We start from the raw sequence: 19,567 nt of genomic DNA on the forward strand, positions 1-19,567 counted from the left end.
CGGACTCTCTGAATATGGCGGACAATGAGGGTTGCTGAGAAGCCAAGGACAATGGCACTGGGTTTTGATCCTACTTCTTGTTCTGGCTTTGTGGGCGCCTAGCCAGTTTGGATGTTCACCTTCCTAGATCAGGATGGAGGGGGGAGGACTTTGGACTTTCCACAGGCAGGGAACCCTGACTGCTCTTCAGACTTGAGAGGGAGGGGGAGAGGAATGGGGAAGGGCTGGAGGAGTGGGAGGCTGGGAGGAGGCGGAAATTTTTTTTCTCAATAAAAAAAAAATCTAAAAAAATAAAATAAAAAATAAAAACTCATTGCCAAGGCTGGTTTCAACGTAGAATTCTATGCTTGCTTTTAGGAGTATTAGTTTCACGCCTACAAGAGATCCTGTCTCAGAGAAAAGTCACAGGGGTACCCGCCAATTTTAACGAGTGTTTGGAACGCAGGAGATACCCAGTACACACTCGGTGACGGAACAAGAAACATCGATGTCGACTTGAGTTGTGTGAGTCACATTATGGCCAAAGGAAACAGTACTGGGTGAAGAATCGGCCTTGCAAAGAGTTGATCCATACTAATAAAAACGTCAGGAGGAAGTTTTTAAATGCAGTTTATGTCATTGCATCGGCTGTCTGTTGTCAAAAATCAGCATGTTCTGTGTTGTTAATAGTTTCTGTGTTAATAACCATGTCTGACACTATACCTGAAAGGAAATGAAAAATTGCCTTCTGACTTTATGCCCTTTAAAAAATTCTTATTTTTAAAATTGTGTGTGTGCATGTGTGTGCATGTGCATGTATGTGTCCACAGAGGCCTGAAGAGAGAAAACATCAGATTCCCTAGAGCTGGAGCTTGTGGGTTGACTGACATGGATGCTGGGAACCAAATGCAGGTCCTCTGGAAGAACAGCACATTATCTTAACCTCCAAGCAATCTCTCTAGACCCTCATTTCCTTCTTGATTACTGAATGCCAAGTGTTCTTGGATGGTTTACTCAACTGCTATAAAAAAAGGTAAAATGTAGTTTTAAAAAAACTGCATAATTTGCCCATAGGGCAAAGGAAAAAGCTTTGGACTTGGCATCAGAAAATTGAGACTAGAAACTGACCCTGCCACTGGCCAGTTGTAGGCCTGGAAGCGAGGTTCAACCTCTGCACTTCCCCCATCTGCAACATGGAGCTATCACAGGGAAGTTAAGGGGGCGCTATTATAGGGTTAGGAATGAGAGTTTTTGATGAATGTGTATAGATGAAAATGATCTGAGTAATAAATGGAAAAACAAATAAATAAAAGCTGCCCCTAGCCAGCTGTGGCAGCACACAGCTGTGGCCTCTGCACTTGGGAGGTGGAAACATGAGCTTCAGGAACTCAAGACCAGCTACATGAAGTCCTATATCAAAACAAAACAAACAAAACTCCAAATATGCCTAAGCATCACAAGTACCTAAGGTCAGGGAATGGCTTGTATATTTAGCATCTCTGAACAACTTTCTCTTGCTAATTTCTACTAATTTAAAACGCTTTAGAGACAGTCTCACTATTAAGCATAAAGTAGCCTCGAACTCAAGATCTGCCCACTGAAAAGAGGGGTAGGGGATAATTCACACATCTTAAAATTCTCTATTTCAAAGTGTATGGTTCAGTGACCTCGGCACAATCACAATGATGTGCAGTCTTCAACGCAATTCCAAAAAGCTTAAATTACCCTGCCCCTCCCCGCAACAAAAAAAAAAACCCCAATAACAGTCACTTTTCCCACTACAACCACTAACATGCTTCCAGTTTTTCTGGGTTTGCCAGAAGTTTACATGTATTGGTCAGGGTCTCGGTAGGTAGGTAGCTCATGCTCAGACTGGCTTTGAACTCGCTATTTAGTTGAGGGGCCTCTGAAGCCATCTCTCAGCCGACATCTCGTTTTTGAGATTCTCATGCTTCATTGTGTCAGGACCTTATTTCCTTGTATTGATCATATGCTATTGTGTGTGTGCACCAAATTTGATGTACCCATTCAGAGTTATATTTGGGTTGCTTCACCCTTAAACGTCCTCAAGACAGGAGAGTAACATTGTGAACAGCTTTTCATATGCAAACCTTCGTCTTTCACCTTAGTTTCTCTTTTCAGGTTCAGGTTGAAGCCGGGCGCTAGCTCCAGCTAGGAACCCCCGGGTGCACACGCGCACATTCGTAGAGTGGGCGGTGGGGGGGGTGTCCCGGGGGGGTGTCCCGGGGGGGTGTCCCGCCCCCGCCCCCGCCCCCGCCCACTAGCCCGCGGATTCTTCCGACACTCTGGCCGGGTCGGGGAACTGCAACCAATCCACGAATGTGTCCGGGAGCGGCGCTTTGCAGTGGTTGATGAAGTCTGATGACGTACAGCGCCCTCCAATCGGCGCGCGGAGGGTTGGGCTAGCGTCAGCTGGTGGGACCACGTGACCCGAGCCAGGCTCCGGAAGCTACCTATCCGGTAGAGAGCTCTCCCGGCACCGACGGCAGCGATGGTGAGTGAGGACGCATGCGCGGGCGTGCACGCCTAGGGTTCCGCGTCCCCGTTCCGCAAGCTTCAGTTGCCCCCTTATGGCCTGCCCTAGGCTCTTACCTTCATTCCACCCTGGAAACGAGAGGGAACGGAGATGGGAGGGAGGCGACAGGGAGGGCTGGAGAAGGCTCTGACACCGGGTGTTCTGCGGCTGGGGAATAGTCTAGATGGCACAAGGGGCGGGGCACAATGGGGCTGGAGTGAGGAGGGCTGCGAGGTGGGGCTAGGAAGGTCTCCAAGGTCGTCTACGACAAGTGGTTACGAGCTCGTGGGTCCTATAGTGGCCGCAGATAGAGACTCCGTCTTACAAGCCACCTAGAGGGTCTGGAAGGGCCAATTCAGGAGAAAGATGGGTCTGCAAGGCTGTCATGCTTCTCACCCCTTACCTCTTTACCCACTAGACTTCCGCACTGACCCAGGGACTGGAGCGAATCCCAGACCAGCTTGGCTACCTGGTACTGAGCGAAGGTGCAGTGCTGGCGGTGCGTTGTGGGAAAGTGAGGCGTGCGAGCAGGGCGTGGGCGGGACTGAGTGTGTGTGTGTGTGTGTGTGTGTGTGTGTGTGTGTGTGTGTGTATGTATTGGGGAGGTCCTTTTGGGATACACGACCCAGAAATACCATCAGATATTGCCCAGTTTCTCCCAATTGTCTATTTTTTGTCCTCTACCTCCCGGCTTGCCATATATTGAGCTTTTAGTAATTAACGTCTGGAATCCAAGTCTTTTGTTTTATGGTATAAAAGAAGTTTGTATCCAAAGGGCTGGGGATGTAGCTCAGTTGAGAGAGTTAATTTGCTTAGCGCGCTCGAAGCCTTGGGTTCAGTCCTCCGCACTACATAAACCAGGTGGGACATAACCTGTCATCCCAGCACTTGGAAGGAGAAGTTCAGGGTCATCCTTGGCTGCGGTAGTGAATTCATTCCAGCTTGGACTACATGTAACCTTGCCTCAAAAAAGGGGGGGGGTTTACCAGCTTTCTAAAGTCATACAATTAGTTTGATGATAACTAATAACTTATAGTGTGTTTTTATTTGGTATAGCTTTAAAACTCACATGGGACATGGGGTGCATATAGGTGCCACAGCCAGTGAATGTCAGAGAACAACCCTCGGGAGTGAGTTCTTCCAACACGTGGGTCCTGAGGATTGAACTCGGGTCATCAGCATTGAGACAAGCACTTATATGTCTGAACCATTTCACCTGCACCCAGCTCGCAAGACTTCTTTAGAGGCAGGAATGAGCTGAGCTGCAAGGGCAGAAGGCTGTGAACGAGGAAAGAACACTCAGGGTTGGGAGCTGGGCTTAACTGCCTGAGTGTGTCAGTGCCTGTCTGGGTTAGTTGTGGGTTTGTGTTGAAACGGTTTGAGCAGGAAGGATGATGTGGTAAGAATCTGATAGTGGAGGACTTCCTATGGCTAGCCTCGACATCTTTGGAGGAATCCTGAGGGTTATTTAAAACACAAACATGGCTCACTGAAATGGTTTAACATGGCTGTTACAGGAGTCATCTAGGTAGGAAACTAGACTGGTAGCAAGAAGGAACAAGGTATCTATTCTTCCTGCCCCCTTAGGAGAACCAGCTATGGTGGCGAACACCTTTTTTTTAATAAAGATTTTATTTATTTTATGTATATGAGTGCTCTATCTGCATGATGCCTTTTTCCCAGAAGAGGGTATCAGGTTGTACAGATGGTTGTGAGCCATCATGCGGTTGCTGGGAATTGAACTCAAGACCTCTGCCAGAGCAGCCAGTGCTCTTAACTGCTGAGTCATCTATTTTGTAGTGTGCCTGCACATGTGTGTACAGGTATGTGTGCCCACGCACATGCTGAGGCCAGTGCAGGACAGTAGAGTCCTGCTCTTAGCACTCTCTGCCTTATTTCTTGGGCCAGGGTCTCACTAAACCTGGAGCTAGGCTCGCAAGCCCTGAGTAAGCCCCAGCAGTCCACCTGTCCTGTGCCCCCTAGGGTGCTGCGGTTGCAAGTTGTGGCCATGCCTGGCTGGGGATTTGAACTCAGGTCCTCTTGCTTGTACAGCAAGCGCTCTTATTCACTAAGCCATCTCCAGAGCCCAGCGGTGTTAGAGGTGTTCTGTATGTTGGTACTAACTATAGAAGATAAAAGTACTTCTGCATGTATATTACCTTTCTGAAGTACTCATCCAGTAGCGCTTTAAACTGGGAAAACCAGAAAAATACTATCGTGCCTGAACGAATAACTCAGGAAAGGAAGCTGACCAAGGAAGTGGCTAAGAATGTTGATGGCCTGACTGTAGATACTGAGTTTGAGGTGTACTGATAACAGATATGTAGAACATTTATTATGCAGGTACATAGTGCTCTCGTTTTCTCACGAAACCTTCACAAGCCCATAAAATAGGTCCTGCTGAGCCCAACATACAGATAGGGAAACTGAGCAAAAGGAACTAAGCCTAGTAATATAGGCCCACTTAGAAGCAGTGAGGAGAGGAAGTTAAGACAGTCTGGACTACTGTCCTAGCTAGAGGGAAAGCTTCAAAGACGAAGTGGGTGTTTCTGCTTCATAGCCTACAGACAGGACAAGTGGGAAGACTGGGAACAGGTGGAACCTTTAAAGACTGAGCAATTAGCTCAGTAGTGGAACATCTGCCTAGAATCCCCCAGTGAGAGACTGGGGGCGAGGCTCAGTGGTAGAGCTCCTGCCTAGAATCCCCCAATGAGGGGCTGGGGTGTGGCTCAGTGGTAGAGCCCCTGCCTAGAATCCCCCAGTGAGGGGCTGGGGTGTGGCTCAGTGGTAGAGCCCCTGCCTAGAATCCCCCACTGAGGGGTTGGGAGTGTGGTAGATCATTTGATAAACACACTCGAGGTTTTGATCGCCAGCATGAATATCAGAGCTGCAAATAAAGCCTGGTATTTCAGGATGAGAAACAGGATGGTACAAGGGATGGCAACACCATCATAAAGAAGCTTTAGGTAGAATTTTTCCAACGCTAGGCAACTTGAGACTATGGGAGACCATAACAAGTATGAGACCCAGTGGTCCTGTGTCTTGAATTTGTTCCTAACTCTGGGCTCTCACTTTTTGCCCCTACTCTCCTCCGTCCACATGCAGTCATCTGGGGACCTTGAGAATGATGAGCAGGCAGCCAGCACCATCTCAGAGCTGGTCAGCACAGCCTGTGGCTTCCGGCTGCACCATGGCACGAACGTCCCTTTCAAGCGCCTGTCTGGTGAGCTCCTGCCTTTGGTGGTGGGGTTTTGTTCTAGAGGCTTCTCTGTTTAGGGAAGGAGTATCTAGCTCCATTCCATTGACTCCCAATTCCTCCTGGGGTCCCTGGTTCAACTCCTGCCTGCCTTCAGTTTGAGATCCCTCTAGTATGAGAACCGAGTAATAAGGACGAGAAGGGTTTTCCCAGCCGCCTCTCTCCTTTGTCTCATCCCAGCCAGTTTTGCTGTGACCTCACGGAGGCCACTGCACTCTAACTGTGCGCCCTTCCCTCTCCAGTGGTCTTTGGTGAACACACGCTGCTGGTGACTGTGTCCGGACAGAGGGTGTTTGTGGTAAAGAGGCAGAACCGCGGTCGGGAACCTATTGATGTCTGAGCTGCAGAAGGCTCTGGCTGGACTGTGGATTGCTGTTGAGGCCTGTGACGGGGGACACTGTCCTCTGTCTTTCTCACTGCTGGAACTGGGCCTGTGCTCACCACCTCCTCACCCCATCCAAGTCACAAAGGCTAAGTGACTTCTGCGCTAAGGGAAACTGGCAAAAAGATCCCTCTTTTCTGCCTTCTGCACAATAAACAGCGATGCAGCCCTTCTTAGTGCTCACAATATGTGCACAGAATGGTTTTTCTGCGTGGGGGTGGGGCTGAGGCCATTGCACCTTGTGCCTGTCTTTGACCCTCTAGGGAGATAGCCGCACCTCAGTCCATCAGTGGGACAAGACCACCTCCAGGCATCACAGAACTGGGAAGTTGAGACAGGTGTGATGGTGCACATCTGTAATCCCAGCACTTGAGAGGCAGGTCAGGAGCATCAAGTTCAGACAGGCTGGGCTGCTGCATAGTGGTTTCCGACCAGTCTAGGGCGTTCCGAAAAGCCAAAGTAAAACTAGAAATTGGAGACTCATGGACAGGAAGACAGCTGTTTGTACACTGAAGGCGATCTCCCCTGTGGCCGACACAGACAAGACTCAGACTCCCTCCTGAAGAGCGTTTAATAGTTTACTTCAGTTGGAGATGGAGTCAGAGAATAAGTTACAGGAACAGACAAAAAAAAAAAAAAAACAAGAAAACAGAACTTAAAGTGCTTTAGGCTGCCAACGTAAACATGAGGGGCAGAAAGAGGCCACCTAGCTATGTCCCCAACCCCTGAGACAGGAGAGTCATTGTCATTGTTGGGGGCCCTTTACCACTCCCACCCTCCAATCTCAGCCCTGCGGGTGGGTGGAAGGGAATTTCAGAGGCAGAGAGGATTGGACAGGAAGGAGAATACTCTGTAAACTCGGGACAAGTGAAGGGCTGGGGCAAGGGAGCACCTGCAGCCCTTGCCCTGCTGGGGTGGGGCCAGCCCCCCCACGAGAACTTGGGGAATACTGTTGGCTGAGCTGCAGCCATGCTGCCCATTTCACAGCTTCTGCCCTTATCCCTCACCAGCAGACACAGACAGACAGCCCTGCAGGGCCTCTCTGCCTACAGTGGGAGGCGCAGCCTGGGAACAAGGAGCCCTCGGGGGCTTAGGGTTTCTGGAGTGTCCAGAGCTGAGTGAGCAGACTGGTGCTACTTGACGGGCTCCACCACCAGGACTTTACACTCGCGCTTGGCAATCTTGTCTAGAGAAAGCACAGCCTTGTCCGGGGGCAGATAGAGGGGACGACCGACGGGGGAGGCCACAGGGGGTGTGATGGCCCTGCGCTCCATCACGCTGCCAGACCTGGGAGAAGACAGGGGCTGTGGGCTCCGTGAGGGTGCAGCATCCCTGACCCCTCTGGCATCCCGTTCCTAGACTCCCAACTCCCGTCCTGGTCAGCACTGACAGCCACCCAGGTCCCGTACCTCATGAGGTGGCTACGGGAAGGCTGCTGGTGGGAGAAGGACTGAGAGCGGCCTAAGCTGGCCTGGTGTCTTTCCACCAGGTCACGGACGGCAGGGCTGCTGGGGCTGCTCTTGCGGGACAGGGGCCGGGCCTCGGGCGGAGGGTGGGACACACTGGCAGTGAACTGCAGCTTCAGTTTCATGTGCTGGCTCAGCTGGGTAGGAAGATGCAGACCTTCACACAGACCCGGGTTGGACTGGGCCTCCAGCTTCCCTGTGCCCAGCCTTCTAGGCTCCCTCAGGCATTTCCCCTCCAGAAGCTAGGAAGCCCTGTGTCCCACCCAACACTGGGCCCACCTCAAAGAGCCCCGTCCTCAGAGCCTGGAAGGCCACACTGAAGGTAAGCGCGCTGCCCTTCCGGGAGAAGCCAAGGTTATTGAGGGGTGTGTGGCAGACGATGGAGTCCAGGGCTGCTTGCATGGCCCGGCGCTCCTCTTCACACAGCTGCTTTCCTGGGGACAGAAACAGCTTTCCTCAGCCCCCACAGGTCTTTACCAGCAGGGGGCGTGTTTAATTTGCAAGGTGCTCTGTGGGGTACACTGAGTAAATGTTATCTTTTGCTGAGGGTTATAGACAGCGATGGTTAATGTCATGTGCCAAGATCTGTTCTCATCAGTATCGTGCACTAACTCATTAATACGCGTAACAAGCCATGAGATGTTATTTACTCAGTTTTAGAGAGGATAGAAGCCCAGAGATGCAGTAACTTACCAAGGTCACACAGCTAGTAAATGAGCGGGGTAGAATCTGTACCAGAACGCACAGACCCAATGCCACTCACTGCCCACTGCCTATCTTAACTCCCCATCTGTGACCCTGGATGAGTAGCCAGGTACTCATCCAGATAGCAGAGCTATCAGGCTGCTGCAGGCACCCACTGAGCTAGGGCTGACACCACTCTGAGCTCCTCTCACTATCCTATCTCTTCCTTTCCCTGCCCCTCCCAGGGGACGAGGTCTCAGCCTGGTCGGGGACCCACCAGCCTGTGCGTGTTCCGGGGTCCACACAAGCCTCACAGCAAGGAAGTCTTGGAGGTTGTTGAGCAGCGTGTAGGTGACAGTGAAACGCTCGTAGGTCCGAACAGGGGATTCACAAGAAGCGGTCATCACAAAGCAGGGGCGGTCTAGGCGGACACTGGGCAGGCTGGGAGCAGTGGAAGAGGAAGCTGGGTGTATGTGTTAGGCAGAGGTGAGCAGGAGAAGTGCCTGGTGGGTCTCCCACATACTCACCGGTAGTGGGTGTAGATGCTCTGGGTGAAGGGCAGTTTTGGGGTGGACCACTGAACCACGGCAATCAAGGGGACTTCAAGACCCTGCAGAGAGGACAAAGGGAGACTTCCCACATTCAGAGCTTTCGTCTCTTAAGCCCACACCTTTCCCTTCAGTTGTCTTTCCTTTGAGACAGGTCTCAGCCTAGACTCTCTACGCCTCCTTACTTAGACGGGGATGACCTGGAACTTCTGATTCTCCTGCTGTCCCGAGAATGCTAGAATCCCAGGCCCCAGGCGCATGCCACTACTGATTTATGCAATGCTGAGGGCAGAACCCAGGGTTCTGTGCTTGGAAGGCAAGCACTCTACCAACTGAACTGTATTTCCAGTTCCTGCTGTTCTCATCACTTATGTGAACACACCAGCTCACCTCCTTGGCCCCAGGAGGGGGCTGCTCACCCCCTCTCAGCTGAAACAGAAAGTTGTGTTCCTCCAGGGCACTAAGAGGACAAGGGAAGTAGCCAGAGGTACCAGGAAGCCGACAGAAGGAGCCCATGGAGACTTCCCCAGACTGGTGACTAGTACAGAAGAAAGGAAGGCAGTGAATAGCTCGCCATGCCCCACCTCTGCCCCACCGCTCACTCGACAGCCCCGCCCCTCCCCGCCCCTCCCCACCCCAGGACCTCACCAGACATTGTCAACCAGCAGCACAGAGCCATCAGGCATGACAGGGAGATAACTGGCATTGAAGTTGGGGAGGATTCGGATATCCCAGATGGAGATCTCCTCCTGGGAGGAGCTGTTCAGCACTGTGTGGGGGAACCGGCCAAGTTCAGAGAAGTGAGACCCCCCCCTTCCCCCAGCCCTACCTTTACCAGCATAATAGACCCATCACTGCCCTCCACGCCATTCCCTTGGCCTATTCAAGCCTTGAGCCAAAAGATTTGCTCACCCTTGAGCACGGTCAAGTGTTTTCCAGCCACAGTGAACTGCCGGCATTTCAGAACTGGAGGGGGAAGCAGCGTCAGCAGGGTACTCACTGCAGAGAGGGGATGAGGCAAGAAATCAGACCTCTGCTTCTCAGTTCTTCCCTGCCACCCTCTAAATCTACCCCTCTTCCGGGTTCCAGCTTTTCCCTTCTCCCCCACCTTGGGCCTTGAAGGCGCTCTGTTCTCCACGGAAAGTCTCTCCAGGAGATCGAGTCTGTAGCAAGCGCAGGTAGCCTTGATCTCTGACTTCCGGTGCCTCGACCTCGCGCTTCCACACGGTCACTACAATCTAGATTACCGGAAGCATCAGACCATGATCAGGACTGATGGGTGGGTCTTGAAACGCTGTCTGAATTATAGGGCAACAGCTCCAGCTCTGTCATCCTACCTTGGCCTTGGGTGTCCCTGGGGGCAGTCTATCCAGTGAAACAGTGAGTGGGAAAATGACCTCATCTGTGGACACGATCGGTTCTTCCACAGGCAGCTGGGGATTGTAAAGGGGTGAAGAAGTCAGGAGGGTATCAAAGACGCAGGATCCTTTAACCTCTCCGCAAGACAGGGCAAGTCTTTATGCCCTCCCCTCGCTGTCATCTGCCTCCTGTCTTAGGTCCCTCTGCAAGGCAGAACAACGCTGTCATCTGCCTCCTGCGTCAAGTCCCTAAAGAGTCCATGCCCCAAACTTCCCGTTACCCCCAACGAACCTCCCCTCTGCCCTTGTCACCCAGAGATCCTCACCATGGTCGCTCCCCCTGAGGTAGCAGGGCCCGGGCCGTGAGTGAGAAGGGGGCTGCAGCCTCGAAACAAGCCTCCGCCCCCTGGGTCCCCTCCCCCCGGGGGCTCGGCATCCTGGTCGCCGGCGCCGCCGCCCCCCGGGATCCCCCCTCCGGCGCTGACCGAGGCCAGGGCGGCCAGGGCTGTCGCCAGCTCGGTCCAGGCCCCTCGGGATGCCAAGCCCGCGCCTCCCCCGACGCCGGGCCCCGCGCCTCCCCGGCAGCGCAGCACCAGCAGGAAGCGGACCGTCTCCCCCAGATATAGATGGTTGCGCCGGGGCAGCGCCCGGTACCGGCCCGGGTCCCCAGCTAGCTCGGCGCGTGGCGGCAGCGGCACGGCCGGGAAATACATCGAGTAGTCGCACTGGGACTCCATTGGGCGGGGAAGGCGACGCGACCCGAGACCGGGCCGGCGGGGAGCCACGGGACCGGCGGGAGCTCGGCCGGCGAGTCCCGATACCCGAGGGCCGCCGCTCCGCCCGGCAGCGGGAGACACCAGCCCGGCCCGGAAACCAGGGAAACGAACCCGGAACCCAGACCCGGCGGCGCCGGAACTGGGGTGCAGGGCTGAATGACTGGAGAAAGACCGGAAGCGGAAGGAAAGGGGCGTAGCCTCTGAGGTTGCACGGAGCTGGTCTGGTTTGCGGTCGTGAATGTAGGTTGCTGAGGAATTTGTGGGAGGCTAGACAAGCTTCTTTGGGTAGAATTTATTTTTATTTGCCCCTCTTCCTCCTCCCTTCCTTCTTTCTTTTTATTCCCTTTCTCCCTTGCTGTCTTCCCTAATTTTCTCTTTCTGTTCCCCCTCTCTCACGCTTTTTTCCTTTTATGACAGGGCTTCTCGAAGCCCAAGCTGGTCTTAAACTCTCCCTCTGCCTGGCTGAGGATGAGCTCAGAATTTTGATTCTCTTGCCTCTGCCCTTCTCCGGAGTGCTGGCATTACACGTATGTGTCATCAGGTCTGATTATACAGGGCTGAGGATTGACCACACGGCTTCATGCATGCTGGCAAACACTCTTACCAACTGAGCTACCCCTGTCTTTTTCTTGGATTTTTGTGGTGGTGGTGGTGGTGGCGGCGGTTGTTTTTGGTGGTGTGTGTCTGTATTATTGGCATCATGAGCCTCCGCCTGAGGCTAGTCAGTTGTTTTACCAATGGGCTGTATTCCCAGCCTTGAGGAAATACTGAAAGAAAAGAAAGAACGCTTTCCAGTCCAATTTCTATCCAACAAAAGAGTCTCCATCCCTCCCCCTTTGAGAGCCCTACATAAAACACATAACTGGGGCCTGGAGAGATGGCTCTGAGGTTGAGAGCACTTGCTGATCTTGCAGAAGACCAGGGTTTGGGTCCCATCACCCACATGGTGACTCACAGTCATTGGTAACTCCAGTTCCAGGAGACCTGTGGGCACCAGGCATGTTGTGTGGTACACATTTATACATGCAGGCAAATTACTTGTACACAAAAAAAAATATTTTTTTAAAAAAATACGTAAACGTTTCATAGCATTTATTCATCTAACAAATATCTTCACAGTGAAATCAACACAGCTCCATAACAAATTTTTCATAGAGAACTGGATGTATCATGCCCCAACTTTCTCTGGCTCACTCTTCTTTTGCCCCTCCGGGGGGGGGAGCTTTGGGGGAACTGCTACATGTTCATCTTGGGACTTGAAGAGACCAAGTGAGCAGCTGGGGGTGGGAGGCAGCTGTTGCTGGAATTCCTACTGAAAAACCAGGCAGCTCAAGTCTCGCCTTAGAGCAAACTTCCTGTTCCTTCCAAGGGAAGGGAAGGTGCGTCGTGTGTTCTCACCTGTCATCCCACACCTATGGGGGCAGTAGCCTTGAGGTCTTGAGAGGCAGGGAGACTGTAGGGGGAAACTGCTTGGCATCGAGTTTGTCCTTGTACTGCAGCTCAGGAGTAGCCAAGCGTTCACATTCCTCTTGGTCTTTCGGGCTCAGTCCGCTCTGAAGTACGTACCCCAAAACTTTAGCTGAACCGAACTGGAAAGGACGGAGCTTTACATCAGTGATGTATTTGGGGTCTAAAGCCTCACCTCCCATCAGGCAACGTTTAGCCAGAGCTTCTCTTCGAGCCCGGAGCTCAGCCACAGCACGTTGCAGCCGGCTGCGGCCATATTGCTCTATCCGCGCCCACAGACTGCGGTTGAAGTGAGTATAAAGAGCCCAGTCTAGGTTATTCCAAGCTCGGGCCCATGCAGTCAGCTGCTGATCTTCACTATTCAACACACTCTTGTTGGCAGCCCTGAGCCTCTGCTCACCTCCAGCCTGGGCATTGTGCATGAAGCCCACCACGTCATCTAGACCCCAGCACAGGGCATCTGCCAACAGAACCAATGACTCGTCAAAGTACTCGGCCACCATGACCAAGTCAAAGACCGAATCCAGCCAGGCCAGACCCCACTGGATAAAAGATGAGGGCCGGAAATCTGAAGAGGCAAAGCCGACTGGCTGCTGGTGACTATTAGCAGCTGTGGTCACAGGCTGGAAGAGAGTTCCAGGGCCAGCAGCAGAAGGCATAATATGTAGCTGGAGGGGGCTGGGGTCCCTGGGTAGTTGAGGACTCACTCTCGTCTCTGGGGGGAAGGGCAACCCAAAGTCAAACCATAGTAAGTTGCGGGCATAGTGGTTGCCACGGCCCCCAGGTCTGTAGAAGGCTCGAGGATTGGACAGGAAGGCAGCCAAAGAAGGTGCCTTTCGGAAGGCTGATGAGGTTGACTTGTAGTAGGAGAAGGCAGAGCGGGCTAGAGCCGCTGGATCTCGGACAATGGAAAAGAAGAAGCTGTCAGAAGGCATGACCTGAAGTACCTGCAGAGGAAAGAAAGCAGACACAGAGAACGCTTGACTGAGTAAAAAATAAGTACAAGCTAAGGCTCTGGTGAGCCCCCTCGGAACGCTGCCCCCCCCCCCAGCTAAGCTTCCCTAACTAGCTGGGTGTTCTTGGGGGGAAGTTATGTAACACCTCTAAGACTCAATTTGCTTCTCTGCAAAAAGGAAGTAAAGTCAGGGGTTCCCAGGTGAGACGAATACATGAGATAACAGCTAGTCAGAAATCCGGGACCCACAAAGCTCTAGGTCATTCATTTCCTTGGGCCTTTGTGTCTTCTTTAGTTGATAAAAACTCTCAAACCTGGGGCTGGGGAAATGGCTCAGTCAATAAAGTGTTTGCCACACAGGCATGAGGACCCCAGTCCATACTCCCATAAAAGCCTGGCACAGTGGTGCTCACCCGTAAGTCCTGTGCCAAGGAGGCAGAGACAGGGCCATAAACCCTGGGAGCTGGCTGGCACACCACCTAAAACCTCTAAGGACCAGACTTGGTGTTTACTTCTGCAATAAAATTCCATTTGTATTCAGTTTTTGCATGTGCATATGTGTGAGTGTTCATGTGTGCGCACTTGTTCGTGTGACTCTGGGAGAGAACCTCAATTTCTCAGGTGTCATCCACCTTTGTTTTCAAGACAGGATCTCTCACTGGCCTGAGTAAGCGATCAACCAGGCAAGGCTGACTAGTCAGGGAGCCCCAGGGACTCTCCTATCTGCCTCCTCCGAGCTGGGAACACAGAGTCTGCTATCAAGCCCAGCTTTCTTCCATCAGTTCTGGAAGTCAAATTCAGGTTCTAAAATTGCTCGCATGGTAAGCATTTTACTGTACCTCCCCAGCTCTATCCCTTTTTGAGATAGGGTCACACTTACACAGCCCAGGGTGGCCTTAAACTTAAGCTGAGCATTGTAATTACAGACAGGTGCCAACATGGCCAGTACACACACACACACACACACACACACACACACACACACACACACACACACCTGTTAAATGCCTTTTCTGGGACTCTTAATCACAACTTCAAAAGCAATTGGCCTGAGGCTCCTCAAAATGGAAGGAGGGAGACATCAGTGGCAGGAGCTGTGTTCTCAGGCTAGTCTAAGATGACTTCCACACAAGGCACAAGGCTCTTCTGTAACTCCAAAGATCTTGGAGAACAAGACACTGCTGAAGTATGGCACTGGCGGGAGGTGGGGGGAGGGCAGGACAGTGCTGGAAAATGGGTAAGGCTAAAGCCTGGGATGTGTCTATTACTCAACAGGTACCTTGAGAATCAGGCTTAGTTGTGCTGTAGCATAGCCCTGCAGACTGACTGATGTGTTATGTTAATAGCTCCCACACTCCCTGGAGGAATCTACCCTGAAAATGACTTATCATGGAATCTAACCTTTCTGTATCACAGTGGCAATTGGTAATACGTCTGTCCTTAAGGAAGTTTTTAAAAATGAGGATCAGGGACTGGACAGATGGCTCAGTGGTTAAGACCTTGTATCCTGCAGTTGTGAGAATTGGTGTTCAGATCCCAGCACCCAGGTAATGAGCCAGGTATCTCTACAAATGCCCGTAAGCCTGCCTCCAATGGGGGCAGAGACAGGAGGATCCCTGGGCTAGCTGGCTTCCAACCTAGCTGAGAACCTAGCCCCATGTTCAGGGAGGGACCCTCCCTCAAAGGAACAGGCAGAGAATGATACCCGAGAACTCCCTGCTACCCGTTCTAAATGGCCTTGAACATGCACAGGCACACATTGTCTCTCACACACAAACAAATCTTCAGATGAATAAAATAAATACAATTGGGTCAATCTCCAAAATGATAATAGGAACTTATTTGGAATTTATGCTGTTATGCTACGCATCTGGAAACTATATGAGCAAGGCCCCAAATCAACAACAAGGCATTCCTCAGTCTTTAACCATCCCTCCTAAAAGAGAACAAATGGTTACATTTCTCATATCATCAAGAAATTTCATTCCCCAAACTCCTATACCGCCCCCCCCCTCAACTCTGCAGGAGACAGCCAGAGAACAAATGACCATTTGTGAATGACCATTTTTAGATTTGAGAGTGGGGTTACATAGCAAAACAGACTGAAAATTTACTGAGAAAAAAAAATGATTTTTTTTTAAAGGCTCAGTGGCTAAACAGCTGCTGCACAGGTGTGAGGACCTGAGTTCGGATCCCCAGCACTCATGTAGGTAAAGCTAGATGTGGGAGCACGCCTCTGTTATCTCCAACGGTGAGGAGGGAGGTGGAGACAGGTGAGTCCTCAGAAACCCACAGACCGGCTACCCTGGAGCACATAGCCACAAACTGCAGAAAAGATCCTGTCTCGAATGAGGTGGAACATGAGAACTAACACAAGGCTGTCCTCTGACTCTGACTGCCACACATGCACTATGCTACGCACACACTTGGATCAGTTATGGACACATCCTACAAAGGTTTTTTTTTTTTTTAAGAGTTATGCCTTTCTTTAACTGAATGTTTTTCATTTTCTTCCTTAATATGGCAACACCCAGAGGGCAGAACCTTTAAACTCTGGCTTTTTTGGAAAGCAGGTGGTAGTCAACTGTCCCTGGCATCAAAAATAACCGTTCCCAGTTCTGTCATTTGCTACTTGTGTGATTTTGGCATGTCACCGATGTCATCAGAGCCTTTGTGTCTTCAGGTATAAATCTGGATTCGTATAGGTGGAAGAATGTGGAAGTGCCTGGAACATGGTAGGTAGAATGGCATTGACCATGACGGTCATCTCTCAGCCATCAGAGGATCCCAGTGCAGTGGTCTCTGGCCCACTCTTAAAGGTGGCCCCTTGCTGCCCCTGACATCACCTTCATGGTCCTCAGCTGTCTCCTCTTCTGCCTTCAACAAGGGTGTACCGGGTGTGGTGGCTCATATATGTAATCCTAGCCCTTGGAAGGCTGAGGAAGGAGGATAGCCAAGAATTCAAGGAAAGCCTAGGGTACACAGCAAGAGCCTGTTTCAAAACAAAGTGTTTGGGCGGTCTCTGCTATTCTATAAACTGCACACACTCTCCTGATACACACATGTCTACATAAATCATCATGTCTTTGTGATGGTTTGCTTCCTCTAAGAACGCCCAATCTGGGCTGGGGATATAGCTCAGTGGGAAAATGCTTGCTTAGCGCATGTGGGGAATCCCTTAGGGCACTAGGGTTCAATCCCTAGTACTTCATTAAAAAAGCAAACAAAAACAAAACACCAAAAATATCTGATGTTTACTGGACACTGTGGCTCACACCTATAATTCTGGCACTCTGAGAGACTGAGATACAAGTACTGCCATGAGTTCTAGGTCATTCTGGGCTAATGTTGAGTGTCATAACGGTAAGTATCACACACACACACACACACACACACACACACACACACACACACAGTTCCCCTGGAAGAATGTCTGAGCTGGAGAACTAACTCACCTTTTGAGCGCTTGCCTAGCGTTCACAAAGTGCTGGGTTCCATCCCCACCACTGTATAAACTGATAGTGGTTTGTGCCACCTGTACCCAACACTCAGGAGATGGAGGCGGGAGAATCAGGAGTTCAGTATCATCCTCAGCTACTGAGTTTGAAGCTAGTCAGAGCTACATGAGATCCAGTATCAAATACAGATGGACAGACAGACAGACAGACACACACATACACACAAGAAAGCAGGAAACATAATGAGCCTTTTCTCGAAAACCCCTTCTGATCTTTCTTTTAAGTTCTTTGCCTACCCCATGAACCTCTCCGTTCTCCTGCCAGGTGCTCCTTATCCCTCATGGTGCTAGAATTACCGTGTGAGCCACCACACCCAGTGCCCGTGTGCTTTCTGTTTCTCCCGACAAGCATTCACTGGTTTAAGCACGTGAGACAACGTGTTCATCTCTCCGATATGATGCCTCCTTCGGGGTCAGAGCTGGGGTCTCTCTTGTTGTTTCTTTTTGAGATAGAGGTATAGTTATGCAGCTCAGGTTGACCTTCAGCTATTTTTTTTTTTAACTTTTTGAGATTGGATCCTTCTGGTTTCATCTCCCAAGTGCTAGGATTACAGGTGTGCACCTCCACACCTGGTTTATATGCTGCTAGGAATTGAATCCAGGGCCGTATACATGCTAGACAAGCAGTCTATCAGCTGGGTTACATCCCTAGTCTGACCTCCAGGAGCCTCCTGTCTCAACTTCCCAAGTTCCGGAATTACAGGTATATGCCATCACACTTTCAAAATGTTCAACTCTTCTTTCTGTTGAGGGCTTAACACAGAACTGACATGAAGTTTCAAACCATGGTTTTTATCCATAACCCCAGCGCTAGGGAGATGGAAACAGGATGATCCTGGGGCTCGCTGGCCAGCCAGGCTAGCTGAATCATTAAGTTCCAGGTTCAGTAAAAGACCCTGCCGGTCTCCAAAGCTAAGGTGGAAAGTAAGATATATATCTGGAGTTGGTATCTGGCCTGACATCTGGCCCCACAAGCACACACATCCTCCACACACAGATCCCACAGCAGAGAGGGAACATGTTAGCTCTGCCCCAGGTGGAGGACACTCAGAGAAAGAGCAACAGGAAACCTCACCTTTATATCCTAGGGCCCAGTTTGTGGGTGAACCCCCATACCAAGGATGAACCCCTCTTACAGGTCTTGACCACAAGCCTGAGATTTCTTGTCCATTCGTCTCCACCCTCCCTGTACCTCCTCACCTCTTTCAGGTTGAATCTCATGTGGTGACAGAGGATATGGAAAGGCTTCTTGGTGTCTGAATTCTGGGGGTGGTAGCCTTTGACCTTAGAGGCCTGGAAAAGCTTTGGGTAGCCAAACTGGTAGTGGGCAGGCAGGGCAAAGCGTAGCCCCTGCTGGTCCCCATAGCGATGAAGGAGATTGAGCACAGAACTGCTCCCAGATTTGTGTGTCTTCAAGAACACAAGCCGCTGTCGGGGGAGGCAAGACTTAACAGTTGGTCCCAGTGAAGGGATCCAGGACTGTCGGAGCTGCAGCCCCGGTAACCTGGAAAGAGAAAGGAAGCGGAGTGTCCTGTCCCTTGCCATTATGTGGAACAGGTGGGTCCTTGTGTTGAATGGGCAGCAGGAATGCCCCCCACCCCAGCATTTGCCCCCAGGTGGGATTAAGAAAGAGTAGGTTGGGGGTCGGGTATAGTCAGAGAGGTAAGGCAGGATGGGTACTCACCTCCTCTGGAATGGTCCCCCTAAGAGCTGGAGGCCAAATCCAATGGTCATGAAGACTCCCAGAGCCACCCCTAGGCTCCGAGGCCTCCAGAGCCTCATGGTCCTGACAGGAGACAGAGGACCCATGTGCCACAAGGCAGGTGACACTAGGCAGGGACAGAGCCCGGGCCAAGAGCCATGGGTGGCAGAGACAGCTGGAGTTGGCTGCGCAACCGTGGAAGACACCTTTTGGAGATCAGGGGCTCATTCCCCAGGCCTGCTCGCAGCCCTGGTTGAGTCTGCCCCCTGAGTTAGCAGATTTTTGCCTCTGTCAGCGTCTAGAAGGGAAATGAGGGGGGAAGGAGAGGAGTCTAAAGAGGAGGGCAGAACCTTTTCTTCTTCTGCCACTAAGACCTGAAGCGGGGATGGTGAGTGGCCCAGGGTGTGTGTGTGTGCAGCGCTGCTCATGTGCACCCTTTACGCCAGACCCTTATAGATGACCTGACATCTATTCCCTGTTCTGCCAAACTTGTTTGTCTTCAGCCACCCCTCTCCCAAACTTTGGATATTTGTAAGGGAAGGAGAGAAAGTCAGGACCCAGATCTCAAATGAAACAGACACCAAAAGAGATAGAATCTGTTCATGACCTTCTTTCCATCAGGGCATTGTCAAGCCAGGTCCTGGCTGCCTTCCGAGTCCGAGTCCCTCCGTCAATCACAAATAGGAATGAAGAACCTCCCTCCTTCTTGAGCTAGTTTAGGGGGAAACCTTAGAAGGGATGGGGTCGGGGGAACCAGAAAGGAAAAGGTTGGATAACCTGGAGGAGTGATGTGAGTTACTGCTCCTGCTGGCAAGGCTGTTTTTCACTCCACCAAGGCAGACCCCAAGTTCTAAAAGGGGCTGGTGGAAACGTGGGATGACAGAGCCCCTGGATGCACCCCATTCGCTTCTTAATCCTATCTATTAGTGCACGGGGGGGGG

The 19,567-nt window shown here is 51.4% G+C and overlaps 3 protein-coding genes across 5 annotated transcripts in view; 1 reads left to right on the forward strand and 2 right to left on the reverse strand.

The window, feature by feature from the left end:
- The first annotated feature begins 2,407 nt into the window (after positions 1 to 2,407).
- Lamtor4 (late endosomal/lysosomal adaptor, MAPK and MTOR activator 4) lies at positions 2,408 to 6,339 on the forward strand. Its single transcript, XM_005367079.2, has 4 exons — positions 2,408 to 2,494; positions 2,934 to 3,014; positions 5,621 to 5,738; positions 6,014 to 6,339. The coding sequence occupies exons 1-4, from the start codon at positions 2,492 to 2,494 to the stop codon at positions 6,109 to 6,111; spliced, it is 300 nt and encodes a 99-aa protein (XP_005367136.1). The 5' UTR covers positions 2,408 to 2,491; the 3' UTR covers positions 6,112 to 6,339.
- Positions 6,340 to 6,706: 367 nt separating this feature from the next.
- On the reverse strand, positions 6,707 to 11,082 carry CUNH7orf43 (chromosome unknown C7orf43 homolog). Its single transcript, XM_005367081.2, has 11 exons — positions 10,536 to 11,082; positions 10,189 to 10,284; positions 9,960 to 10,089; positions 9,764 to 9,850; positions 9,500 to 9,620; positions 9,242 to 9,389; positions 8,831 to 8,913; positions 8,581 to 8,744; positions 7,899 to 8,053; positions 7,563 to 7,756; positions 6,707 to 7,440 (listed from the first exon to the last, which is right to left on the reverse strand). The coding sequence occupies exons 1-11, from the start codon at positions 10,944 to 10,946 to the stop codon at positions 7,287 to 7,289; spliced, it is 1,743 nt and encodes a 580-aa protein (XP_005367138.1). The 5' UTR covers positions 10,947 to 11,082; the 3' UTR covers positions 6,707 to 7,286.
- A 980-nt stretch (positions 11,083 to 12,062) lies between these two features.
- The window catches only part of Gal3st4 (galactose-3-O-sulfotransferase 4), an 8,213-nt gene continuing 708 nt past the window's right edge, over positions 12,063 to 19,567 (reverse strand). For 2 of the 3 annotated variants that reach the window (XM_026789338.1, XM_026789339.1), the window contains exons 2-5: positions 19,404 to 19,546; positions 18,609 to 18,924; positions 18,125 to 18,428; positions 12,063 to 13,399 (exon numbers count right to left, since the gene is read on the reverse strand). In XM_026789338.1, the coding sequence (XP_026645139.1) occupies positions 12,398 to 13,399; positions 18,125 to 18,428; positions 18,609 to 18,733 (1,431 nt within the window). In that variant the 5' untranslated portion in view covers positions 18,734 to 18,924; positions 19,404 to 19,546 and the 3' untranslated portion in view covers positions 12,063 to 12,397. The remainder of the gene's footprint in view (positions 13,400 to 18,124; positions 18,429 to 18,608; positions 18,925 to 19,403; positions 19,547 to 19,567) is intronic. The other variant, XM_005367082.2, reaches the window with a different exon arrangement.

The sequence above is a fragment of the Microtus ochrogaster genome, unplaced genomic scaffold (genome assembly GCF_000317375.1).
Source record: "Microtus ochrogaster isolate Prairie Vole_2 unplaced genomic scaffold, MicOch1.0 UNK16, whole genome shotgun sequence".
NCBI classification, from domain to species: Eukaryota; Metazoa; Chordata; class Mammalia; order Rodentia; family Cricetidae; genus Microtus; species Microtus ochrogaster.

Excerpts from the sequence above, each read along its gene's own strand:
- Lamtor4 (XM_005367079.2), top strand. Across the intron at positions 3,015-5,620 it reads GCGAAGGTGCAGTGCTGGCG|TCATCTGGGGACCTTGAGAA; the intron begins GTGCGTTGTGGG and ends GTCCACATGCAG. Across the intron at positions 5,739-6,013 it reads CCCTTTCAAGCGCCTGTCTG|TGGTCTTTGGTGAACACACG; the intron begins GTGAGCTCCTGC and ends TTCCCTCTCCAG.
- CUNH7orf43 (XM_005367081.2), bottom strand. The coding sequence starts at position 10,946 with ATGGAGTCCCAGTGCGACTACTCGATGTATTTCCCGGCCGTGCCGCTG. Across the intron at positions 9,621-9,763 it reads ACACTTGACCGTGCTCAAGG|TGCTGAACAGCTCCTCCCAG; the intron begins GTGAGCAAATCT and ends TCCCCCACACAG. Across the intron at positions 8,745-8,830 it reads AGCATCTACACCCACTACCG|CCTGCCCAGTGTCCGCCTAG; the intron begins GTGAGTATGTGG and ends CACTGCTCCCAG.